At 34.4% G+C, this 12,594-nt stretch overlaps 1 protein-coding gene across 1 annotated transcript in view; it reads right to left on the bottom strand.

The window, feature by feature from the left end:
• Positions 1 to 31: 31 nt before the first annotated feature.
• Positions 32 to 12,594, bottom strand: part of LOC103607569 (uncharacterized protein C6orf10-like) — a gene marked incomplete at its 3' end in the record, with an annotated part of 71,125 nt that continues 58,562 nt past the window's right edge. The window contains exon 3 of the mRNA XM_008592061.1: positions 32 to 909. Coding sequence (XP_008590283.1) covers positions 32 to 909 — 878 coding nt within the window. The remainder of the gene's footprint in view (positions 910 to 12,594) is intronic.

The following is a 12,594-nucleotide window of genomic DNA, read 5'->3' on the forward strand; positions in this document are numbered from 1 at the left end:
CCTGTGGTGTGCCCATCTCACTCTTATTTACTTGGGATTCCTGTCTTGTTGGTATTTCAGTCTCACTTTTCTTTACTTGGGATTCTTGTTTTTTTGGTATTCTGACCTCACTCATCTTTACTTGGGATTCCTGTCCTGGTGGTATTCCTGCCTCACTCATCTTTACTTGGTATTCCTGTCTTTTTGGTATTCCGGCCCCACTCTTCTTTACTTGGGATTCCTGTCTTTTTGGTATTTCAGTCTCACTTTTTTTTACTTGGGATTCTTGTTTTTTTGGTATTCTGGCCTCACTCATCTTTACTTGGGATTCCTGTCCTGGTGGTATTCCTGCCTCACTCATCTTTACTTGGTATTCCTGTCTTTTTGGTATTTCAGTCTCACTTTTTTTTACTTGGGATTCCTGTCTTTTTGGTATTCCGGCCCCACTCTTCTTTACTTGGGATTCCTGTCTTTTTGGTATTCCAGTGTCACTCTTCTTTACTTGGGATTCCTGTCCTGGTGGTATTCCGGCCCCACTCTTTATTACTTGGGATTCCTGTCCTTTCAGTATTCTGACCTCACTCTTCTTTTCTTGGGCTTCCTGTCCTTGTGGTATTCCAGCTTCATTCTCTGTCTTGACTTCCATTCCTATCTTGTCTTTCTCTGAATCAGTGCCTTTTCCTTTTCTTTTTGGCTCCTTTTTTCTTGTTGATATCAGGTATTCATCAGAATCTGTAAATATAATTTCATTCTTTAGTGCTTCCTTGCTTTCTTCTTGGCTATTCTGAGAAAGTGTAGTGCCTCCACTTTTTAGAATCTGGGCTTTGGAATCTGATTGTATTGCAAGTTGTCCATCCATGTAACCTGTAAATATAATTGAGCACACAACAAAAGTACATGATTCAGATATCAAGTATTTTCTATTTTCCTCTTGATATTGGTTTCTTTTTTATTTTTATTTTTGTCTTAAACTTGACAAACTGGAAATAACTTGAGATTTTCCTGAAAATATAAAATGGTAGATTTCTACACATAAAATTGTAGAAGTATTGATACAATTCTAGACTCTTTTCAGTAAATTGGATGATTAATGAGAGGAAAGCCTAAATGTACTATAAATAAACTGGCATTTGTTCAGTCGATTATGGCCAATAAATAATGCTTAGGGGCAAACAGGTGATGTATTCTGAAAAGAAATAGAATTTATTTTAAGTAAAAATTATGGAAAGAAGCAATAATTATTTCTTAAAATAGAGAAAGGAGACTCAAATATGCTTTCCATATTGAATAAAAACATATCTCATTATGCAAAGGTAATAATAATAATACTAGCTGATAATTATTAAGTGCTTACCATATACCAGGCACTCACTGAGCATTTTATGTATTAAATCATTTAATCCTCACAACAACCATATAGTGTAACTACTATTATTATCCCCATCTTACATATGAAGAAACTGAGGCACAGAAAGCCTAAATAAATGTGAATAAGGTCTTGTAATCAGTAGGTGGTAGAGCTGGGATTTGAACCTGAGTAGTCAGACTCCAAAGTTCAGTTTTAATTATCACCTTAGACTGCTTCTTGCAATATCTGCTAACTCACTTTGAAAAAATTTCAGGTACTTTTATCATGTGCAGGTAAATCAGCTCTGCTATGTTTCAATTTCTGTGTGAACTAATAAACTTGAATTTGTTAGATTCTGCTAAGTATTTTTTTTTTCTTTGTAACTTTGTTCCTAAATTAAGTAAAAGAAATATCTAAGCTACCAAGGAGAATTGTTTGGGTTCTTGCTGTGGAGAAGAGGCGTGTCTGATTTTGAGAAAACCTAATATTTAATACAGTAAAATGAATACTGAATTTAAAAGCTGAATCAGAAGACTTGGGTTTACTATCCTTGCTAACTGGGTTTATTTGGATAAATCGGTTAGTCCCCAAAGACTCACTTTCCTTGTGTTTAGTCTGTTCTGCTCACTTCATAGAATTATTAAAAGTTTTAGACAAATGTTAAAGTACCAGACCTTTGGAGACAGACTGGTTTAAATTCTGGCTCCACACCTTACCAGCTGGGTGACCCTGGGCAGACTTCATTTTCTTGTCCATGAAATGAGGGCAATTGTAATAGATACCTCACAGAGGTGTTATCAGGGTGAAATAATGTTATTTAGGTAAGCCTCAGTATAGTGCACGGAACATAGTAAGTAATCAATAAATATTGGCTATGACTACTACTAAATAAGATCGTACAGGCACAAACTCTCTGACCCAGTCAAGACAAGGCACTCTTAGTTCCCAATAAATAATTTGTAAGAATGGCTAATCGTATTACAGGAAGATTTCTTGCTTAAAAATTAATTATTGAACTTTAACTTCAGGATTTTATCAGTAGTAAACATGAGGCACACCTGTATTAGGGAAGAAGCTAATTATAAACCAAAAGGAATATTATAGTTCAGTGTTTTCTGGTATTTTATCTTTCTTATTTTAAGCTTTTGACACCAAAATAAAAATAACATTAGGAACCTTGCAGTAAGAACCCTTTTGTGTATTTTCCCCTGTAATGCTCTTCATTAAAATATGGCTACTAACTTTTTATTCTAAACAAACCCGTTTCCAATTTTTTAATGAAAATCAGTGGTAGTATATCCCAAACATTGCTAAATTGAGGAAGATAATCCAGAATATTTTGGTCTTTGATAGTGCTACCAGTGGACAAAAGTTTGGGGAGTATGGTGAGATGTGGAACAGTATAGAGAAGACAGTGTTTTTCCACTGAAGCTTCTAACCTTAAACACTGTGGAATGTACTCCTCAAACAAGGTGATTTTTCTTAACATAGGAATATTTTTAGTTTTACTGTATATTGGGGTAATTGTTTACTACTGTGTGTGATACTGCATGGCCCATTTAAAAACCCAAATTTACCTTCTAAATTGTATAGATTTTGTCAGCCAAAATTAAATATTCTAGGATTTAATGAAGCACTCATTTTTTATTCTAACTATGCCTTTCTTAATTTCATAGAATTAAAAGAATTTTTATTCTTTTTCCCATTACATTGAAAAATACCTCTGGTCACTTGCAATTGTATCTTCATACCCTTGATTATTTTAATATCTTTGCTGCTATCTTTTCTATCTTGGACTTAATTAACATAGATTAGATTTGCCAGAGTTTATTTTTCAGGAACCTAGCTATCCCATAAAGTGAAGTTCACTTTTATTTCAACTTTGCATCGCAGAATTAAGCCACAAATTATTATTTCACCACATTCTAAGTTCCTTTCTTTTTTCTCTCAGGTTTCAAGATAGTGCATAAATCTTTTCTTTCCCTTGGACCTCATAATCATTCTATACTTACCATGTAAATCTTTATAATATAAAGGTTTGTAAGCTCTGTCTGAAAATCCATTTATTTCAGGCAGTAGCCCATGCAACAAAATTCTAGTACAATCAAAAGATTTAATGAAGACTTTGGGGATCATTGTAATGTGTCCAGGCTGATTAAAAATTAATGTTTAAAAATTTTAAATTGGTTTAATTTTTGCTAAAACTGAAAGATATCACAAAATCACTATCACATTAATAGTTTTAATTATATGATACTTAAAATACTGTAGAAAATCTGGCCCTCACATCATGGGCAGGAGGGAGGACAATCAGCTTTGTACCTCATGAATATTTGTAATAAATACATTTTTTTTAAATGTAGAAAATAGAACATGGGCTTTATTAGGGAACTAATCTTAGATTCTTAATCCAGTGGTTGGCAGGGACAGCACAATCAGATCTAGATTCTAAAAGATCTGTTAAGCATCAGAGTGATGTCATTATATTTTTCAGGCCATAAATTACATTTTAAAAGATTATATACTTATTAGCTGAATGTGGAGGTGAAAAGTAAGTGAATTAGCTTGAGAGGATGATAATGTTTCATGGTCTGATGTCTTAAATTTTTCTTTGAACACTGAATTAAACCTTAACCTCTTTTTTCTAAAAATATCAATTGGGAAGAATGTGTTTGAAAGATTATATCAATAAGTATATCTTTTACAAGAAAATTAGAAAAATTAAACTGACTTTTTTTTTCTGGCAACTTTAAAAAATGTACTCATTAAAAACTAATTTACCTCCAGGAAGAGATTTGGCCTGTGATCCCTTCTCAGAGAGAGTCAGGTTGACCCACAAAATTAGCCATCACAGCTCTCTTTCTTTTTGTAAGGGAAACACACAAGATCACAGTTCTATTACTGTCCCTAGGTGGGGAGGGCATTTGAGGAATGTAGGCACCTCATGACTGCTCTGAATGCATACTATTTTTTGTACCATGAAATCAAAAGAAAATAATTGCCCCTTTCAACTTTATCTGTCCTCCCTCCTCCCAAATCCACCCTCTTTCTAGTGTAAACTGAGAAGGAAGAATGGAGCTTAAACATGGTTAAATATAAAGACACATTTTGTGTTTGTCAGTGTTTGGAATGTTTGAAATGCTTAAAATGTGTCTCACTAGATTTGTTTTATTTGCTTCTTATGATTACATATTTACAGAATTTTAAGAAAGTATTATTTTATTTTGTTTTATATGGTTTCCTTGAAGAGCTGAGCCATGCATTAAATAATCTCAGTATACTGAAATTTGAATTTAGAAAAAAGTCAAACATTGCCTTAAATAGAAAGTCTTCTATTTTTAAAAGGATTCTTTTGCATACATTTAATTATACAGCTTCTCTAGTAGATATATATTTGTATTTACAGACATTTGATTTACAGATAAGGTTTCATGACTAATCACAAAACGGGCATTTGTGATTCAGTATAGGAGGCAATGTGTTGGTATGGAAAGAGTATGTACTTCAGAAAAGTCCTGGAAAACTGGGTTGGAATGTCCTGGGTTTAAATCCTGACACTGCTGTTTACCATCTCTTAAACACTGGGCAAATATTTGAGCCAGTTTTCTGATCTGTAAAGAGGGGATAATAATAGCTACCAGGCAAGGCTATGGTGAGAATAAGAAATAAGAGATACTGTTTTTGAAAGTGCCTAGCACAGTGTACAGTATGTAGAAGGTGCTCAATACCTACTGTCCCTCAAAGGTAAAGTTATTTAGAAGGCAACAGAAAATAAATGAGATTTTTTCTTAGTTTTTTTTTTTTTTTCTATTAACATGATTCAGAGGGCCTTCACTTATAACTAAAAAGGAGTTCCAAATTCCCAGCAAAGAACTAGTAGAACTCAGGAACCAATTCTTCTTTCATTAAATTTTGCTGGGAATCAGAGAGGAGTTATTTTCCAGAGTCTAGAAGATGGCTGGAGATTATGGCATCCTTTCATATGAACTTCATCTCCTCTACAGCAATCTGTCCAAAATTAATTATGTAAAATCTTTGAAGATTCTGGGGAATAGGGATATTTAAAATGACTTTAGAAGCACACACCTCTATTTTTGGAGTAGAAACAGCCAGACCAGGAAGAAAGATGTAGAGAAAGGGGAACCCCCCTGCACTGTTGGTGGGACTGTAAATTGGTGCAGCTATTATGGAAAACAGTATGGAGATTCCTTAAACAACTTCAGATAGAATTGCCATATGATCCAGCAATTCCACTGTTGAGTACATACCCAAAGGAATGGAAAGCATCATGTTGAAGAGATACCTGCACCCCATGTTTATTGCAACTCTATTTACCACAGCCAAGAATTGGAACCAACCTAAATGTCTATCATCAGATGACTGGATAAGGAAAATATGGTGTATATACACAATGGAATGTTACTCTGCAGTAAAAAATGATGAAATATTGCCATTTGCAGCAACATGGGTGAACTTAGAGAAAATCATATTAAGTGTAATAAGCCAGGCACAGAAAAAGAAATACCATATGTTCTCACTCAGGAGTGGGAGTTAAAATACTAAACATATAAATAAAAGAAAGAAAGAAGGATATAACTTTCACAATAATACACTGAACTTTCAAAAGGAGAGCTGAGGTTACTGGAAGCAGGAAAGGAGGGGGAGGAGGAATTGGTAAAGGGCCACGAATAGCAATGACAGTGTATATTACTGAATATAATAATTATTCTGATTTGAGCATCACATATTGTACACGAGTATTGATATTTAACTTCGTACCCCACAGATGTGTACAATCAACTATGTTACAAATAAATAAATAAGAAGAAACAGCGAGGCCAGAAAATAACTATAAGCAATGTAAAATATCAGAGTTGAGAATAGATAAGGAACTTACCCATAGGAGATAGTGCTAAAAATAAAACACCAAATATAGATCAGTGGGGATTTTCTAACTCAAGGAGAACCCACTTTCCAATGATATCTTTTCTAGGTGCAGAAACAGGACCTCCAAGGAGTATAATACTCTCTGTTTCATCCTCAGGAGTGCTGCTGGACAAAACTCCACATCCCACTCCAGAGAGGGTTATCTTTAGGTTGCCATTTAGTTAATGTAAGGATTAGAATTCTTGGGTAAGTAATATCAATACTACTGAAATTCAGATTATTCCATTTCCTATTTTTCTTTGTTCTTTCACAAATCAGTCTTTTACTTACTCTCCTGATCAGTTTGAAAAATATGTATTGTTGGTCAATTACCAAAATCACCATCTTGTCCTGACACTTATTTTTTCTTGTCAATCTGAGGGGATTCCCTTTTTCAGTAAAAATTATCAGATACCAAATTATAGCACAGAGAAAATAGACTCTGTTGTGGTAGAATAATTGGGAATATATACTACTAATAATCCGTAGTAGTAAATGATTAGAATAAAATACAAGACCATTATATTTTCTTCCAAAAGGAAAATAGATAAGAGGAAATCAAAATTGAAATATGAGGAGACCACTTATTTAAGAATATTGCCTACTTTAAGGTAGAATAACTTGTAATACAAGAAAATTTGGGAACAAGAACTCAAAGGTCCTAGACACAGAAATAAGGGAAGGAAATGATCCACACTTCCTGATTTTTCCAGATCTGTCTACCGAAAGAAACCATGGCACACACATCAGGAGGTATTGGGCTTTCTCTTCTTCCTAATCCCCAAGCCTCTGCACTGGGTGGAATCTGTGTTGTTAACAACTAAGTTCCAATTATTTAAATGTGGGAAATCTACATTTCCTTTCCCCCTTTTCTTGGCCTTTTCTGCTTTAGAAAGGAATAAGTTATCTAAGTAATGGAGATAGACCATTATAAGAAATACCTTGTGATAAATAGAAAAATAAGAAAAAATAAGAAAGACCTTGTGATAAACTACTTTAAAATAGCCTTTATTTTTACTTAATCATTAGCAATTTCATTGAGTTTCAAGATTACAGTCTATGAAATATGGGATACATAATGGTCTTGCTTACAAGATGTGTGCTAACACTGCTCACTGACATTATTTGATATGAAATATTTAAGGTACAGTCATTTCCAGGTACTGAAATATGAGTATGGGTATATCTCTTGTGTTGATATTACTTGGTACACCTAACATAAGAAGCACAAAATAATAAGCAAGCTTGAAATTGTGAGAAACACAATACCAGGATTGTTTAGCAGAAATGAAAATGTGGAGTTAGGACACTTACACCTTATAGCAGGAGTTGGCAAAACACAGCCCGTGGAAGTCAGAAAAAGCTTATTCTCTGCAGCAGTGAGGGTTCAAGTTTAGATGTGATCAAATTTATAGAGGGGAGGACAAAGATCAGCTTTTCTCCTTCATCTTCAACTCTGTTTGCATTTTGCTGTCTGTCTCTCCTTATATTCTCATTTGCTATATCTCCTCATTTTATTATTTCTACCTTGTTATCTTTTGGGATTTTATTCTGTGATCTTATAGTTTCAGGTTGATATATAAACTTCTTACTGTGTTATTTTGACGGTCTTTCCTGAGATCTGACCCCAGCATATTTTGTCAGCATTGATTCTCTTTGTTTCTCTTTTGTGAATGAATTCTCTAACCAGAGGAACAACTTTTTTTTTCTTCTGTGCTTTCCATGTGGTTTCCTGTTTCTGTGGGCCTTTAATTTACCAAAAAACCCAAAACCAATCAAACCAAAACAACAATAACCAAAAACAACAAGAAAGCTATTTGAAATTTAAAAGAATACTAGAAAATGTGGAGGAAAGGAGATGGAAAACAATTTGACTCTCAGGGTTCAGAGTGGTCAGATGTCGAAAGTGTCAGTGGAAAGGAAGGAACCAGATGCTACAGGAGACCAGAAGAAATGGAGAAAGACATTAGGAATTTACTGGTTGCTATTGGACCAATTGCTAAAAAGAAAATAGATTAGTTTTTAAAAAAATTTATGGGCTAAGTTCCCATTGAAAATCTACTTGGAACACCAGAAAAGGGACTTTGTGGAAATATCAAATCTTACAAGAATGTGCTATCCCTGAAGTCAATTTTAACTTCACTTTACTAACTGAAATACCCAAGCCATTTTGGAAGGCCTGTGTGGGGGGTTATATGTGTAAAAGTCACTTTTTCTAATGGAACAAACGTTTTTTTAAAAAAAACATTCTTAACCAGGGCAGAGAGTCACGTCCTTTCAGAAGACTGGTTAACAGGTAAAGGTTACTAACTTATTTATTCATCTTTTTTGTCTTTTGATATTCTTTCTTCTTTTCAATTCCCTACTGCCACTGCCATGCTCGTAGCAGTCTTTTTTTTTTTTTTCAGTGCAGAAAGTTTGTTTTTAATTATAAATTTTTAGACTTTTGTTATGATAATTTTTCTATGCTTTTTCTTTCTGATAATCTCTGGGGTTTAAACAGAATTCTAAAGCTGGCTTGGGAAATAACATGTGTTAGAAGAAACCTGCTAGATATTTTGTGATTTAAAAGTGTAGCAGAATTAAGAAAGAGAAAAGGAATTATATATGGGGTTTATATCTTGCTATGGACAGAATGTTTGTGTTCCCCCAAAATTCATGAGTTGAAGCCCTCATCCCCAATGTGATGGTATTTGGAGGTGGGGGTTTTGAGAGGTAATTAGGTCGCGAGGGTGGAGCCTTCATGAATGGGATTAGTGTCCTTATAAGAAGAGATCATCTCTTTCTACCATATAAGGATATAGCAAGAAAGCAGCTGTCTGCAAACCAGGAAGAGAGCCCTCATCAGGAATTAAATCAGCTGGCACGTTGATCCTGGGATTCCCAGCTTCCAGACGGTGACAAAAATATGTTCTTTAAGCCACCTGGTTTATGGTATGCTGTTACAGCAACCTGAACTAAGACATAAAGATGCTACTTGCACATTTCCCAGAGGTGTTAGAATAGAGAAGAACGAGGATGTTATAATGACAAATAAGAAATCCCAAGAGCTGAAATTTTCTGATCCTCTTCCATAGTCCTAAATTTTTCATGGTGGATATTTCTGAATAGGCAAAATGGAGATGAGTTTAGACCTTCTTCCTTTTCTTTTCTTCTATGAAAATTTAAAACTCTGCAAGAGTTAGTAATGCTTATTTAATTTAAATTTTGTTCTTTTCTTTCTATTTCAATCTCTAATCTCATGCTATCTCTATTCTTCCCCTTCCATGATAACATTCTAGGTCTCCATTACTTAGATAACTTATTCCTTGCCTTATATCTTAAGGAATTCTACTTTTTTATGACAAGCCCACATTATATCTGTAATCTTTATCCTTTGCATCAATAGATTTTTCACTTAAAATCAATACTTTTAGAAAATGCAGAAAAACCTGAATGCAAATGAGATGGGGAAATATGCCTCTTAGGTTTTGGATTAATATGAGTGAATATAGCCAATCGGAGCATGGAATCCAAATGCTGTGGAAAGCCAAGGGACGCTCGAAGAGCCAACCAAGCAGCACGTTGGTGGGTTTTGAAAAGAATTCTAATAATCAATCCAATACAAAGTTTAACCTTTTAAAAATTCAGTTACTAATCATATTCTTTATAGCAGGAGCGAATAAGAATTCCTGAGACCAGCTGACCACTCTCCCTCCTAAGAAGGAAGCTGCAATGAAATAGGATAGGTCAACCCCTTTGTTGTTTTTATTCAGTAACCTAAGGCCAGAGGGCAAAGCTAGAGGCATGAGTATACCTACAATTTCAAATAACCTGTATGTAACTGGAGTGGTGGGGGATGGCATGCAGTATTAGGAATTATTAATATTTAGATATTAGTTTTCAGTATCAAACATTCGTTTCACACAATTACTATAGATACGCATTATTTCGAGTCGTGATTGACTGTAAAGACTTATCACAATAAGTTAAAAATTTATTCTTTGCTCTTAGATCATTTAGAAGAGTTGAAATATAGTCATTTGGTAAAAATGTCTGGCCTTATGTGTGGGTGGAGGGAATATGGAAAGCTGCTGAAAGATTGGCGAGTTTATCAGGAAATCTTATCCAAATCAAAGTCATACATCCACCTAGCATCTTGAACAGAATTTGTCTTAATGCTAATGCTCCTAACAATTGTAAGAATGGACAAAAGTTTTATAATCTGATAAAAATATCCAGTCCTCCTACAGCATTCACAGTGCTTGGACTAGCTAATGTTAACTTAGAATGAACTCTTTATGACTGGCAAATAAAGGACTAAATTACTAGAGGTACTTCAGAATTTTGTACCAAAACGTATAAAAATAGACCTTTTCTAGGGGTGTTACTTTGTAAGAGTAATGATCTCTCTTGCTAATAAGAGATGATAAGTCAATCATTCACAATCACTGTAACATGGAAACTTTAAGTCTGTTCTAGGAGCGACAGGTGAGGAGGGGGAAGTATATACTATTATGTTTCTTAGGAAGTCAGGGGAAAAGCAGAATTCCATATTCACTGGTGAATTTTGAAAAAGTGCTTCTCTTGAAAATTCTCAACTGAAAAGTGTGCTAAAGCAGACCCTTGACACATAGTAAAAGGAAGGAATTAAATGTTGCCACATTCAAACTTAGATTTTATGATTTTCTGGCCTTCTCTTTTTTGTCTGAGAGACCCAATTTCTCTGCTCTTTCTGTCTTCTCATCTTCGGATTTCCCTTGTGGCTTGATTTGTTGTTAATAAAATGTTTAAACTGTCACCAGCAATTGTTTTCCCTTTCTGTTTTTTTCTATACCAGTAGAGATTTATGCTTTCCACCAATTTATAAATAAGTTAGTCGGTTCTAGTAATGTGGAGGAAGGAGAATGAGAACATCAGATTTGCAAGGAAGTGATTAGAAATAATACCAAATAGAGATAATACAAATTAAAATTTTAGAGATATTAAATAATTTATCCAAAGGCACATATCTGCTATTTTAGCTGGGATTTGAACCTAGGTCTGTCTGATTCCTTTCTTAACTGCCATAATATATTTATTACCTTTGCATCTTTTTGCCAATTAACATCATGCAAGTAGTTTTATTTCATATTTAGAATTGTTCCTGGGCCGGCCCCGTGGCTCACTCGGGAGAGTGCGGCACTGGTAGTGCCGAGGCCTTGGGTTCGGATCCTATATAGGGATGGCCCATGTGCTTGCTGGCTGAGTGTGGTGCAGACAACACTGTGTGGAGGGTTGCAATCCCCTTACCAGTCAAAATGAAAAAAAAAAAAAAAAAAAGAATTGTTCCTTAGAGCATATCTCCAAAAATGGAATTATGAGTTTAAAGGATACTATATTTTTATGTATCTAGTAACATACTGCAAATTAGCTTTCTAAAAGGGTTATATGACTATTAACTTAAATGACAGTAATGTATGAGTGTATAATTTTTACCAAAACATTGCCAGCATTGACTATATTTAAGTTTTCCTCTTCATTAGGAGAGAAATACTATCTCAGAGTCTTAATTTTCTTTTCTTTTTTTCTGCCAGTCATTGGGCATATTGTAGTTTCTAAATTCATTGCTAACTTAAAGGGATGCTAGATAATAGGGAGGCAAAGGGGGTTGGAAAATATAAATGCAAAACCTTTTGCTTCAGGGAAAATTTTCTAAAAGATGTTGGAATTAAGAAAGAGATGAATAATAACTTACCAATAGGTATCTGAGTCACTGGTAGAATAACATGAAACAAAAATGTATTAGCAGAGTTTTTGAATCAAGAATACAATTTCTTATTATTTCTAAGGGGTTAATAAAGAGATCTTTGGAAGACACCAAACCTCCCCAGAAAGATATCCATACTGCAATAAGAGGGATTAACATTTCTTTCTTGGTGAAGGAATAGTCCCAGTCTGATGTGACAGGCTTTCGTATATTTCAATTTGGTAGACAGACAGAAGGGGGCCAACACGTACATGCTCAGGTTTTCTTTCTCATCTGGTAGGAGCATGTAAATACTGCAGAGAACTTTTAAACAATTACAAAGTAGAATGCTAACTGTAGTTATTTTCCTTCCTCTCCCCACACTTAGCATGTCTCCCTGCTTTTCCTCTATTCCTCTTTGTTATCTCCACATTTTTATATCCCACCCTGTATGTTTTTCCTTTTTGCAGTATGGAAAGTTTTACTTGTTTTTAAGAGCTATTTGAAATTTTTTTTAGGGAAAAAATGCTTCTCTTATACTTAGTCCCTTAGTCAAATGTTTATTCTTTCACTGAGAAATTAATCACTCAGCAGACTACTGAGCGAGAGGGAGAGCAGAGATGTGTAAATAGAA

The sequence above is a fragment of the Galeopterus variegatus genome, unplaced genomic scaffold (genome assembly GCF_000696425.1).
Source record: "Galeopterus variegatus unplaced genomic scaffold, G_variegatus-3.0.2 Scaffold7545, whole genome shotgun sequence".
Classification (NCBI taxonomy): Eukaryota; Metazoa; Chordata; class Mammalia; order Dermoptera; family Cynocephalidae; genus Galeopterus; species Galeopterus variegatus.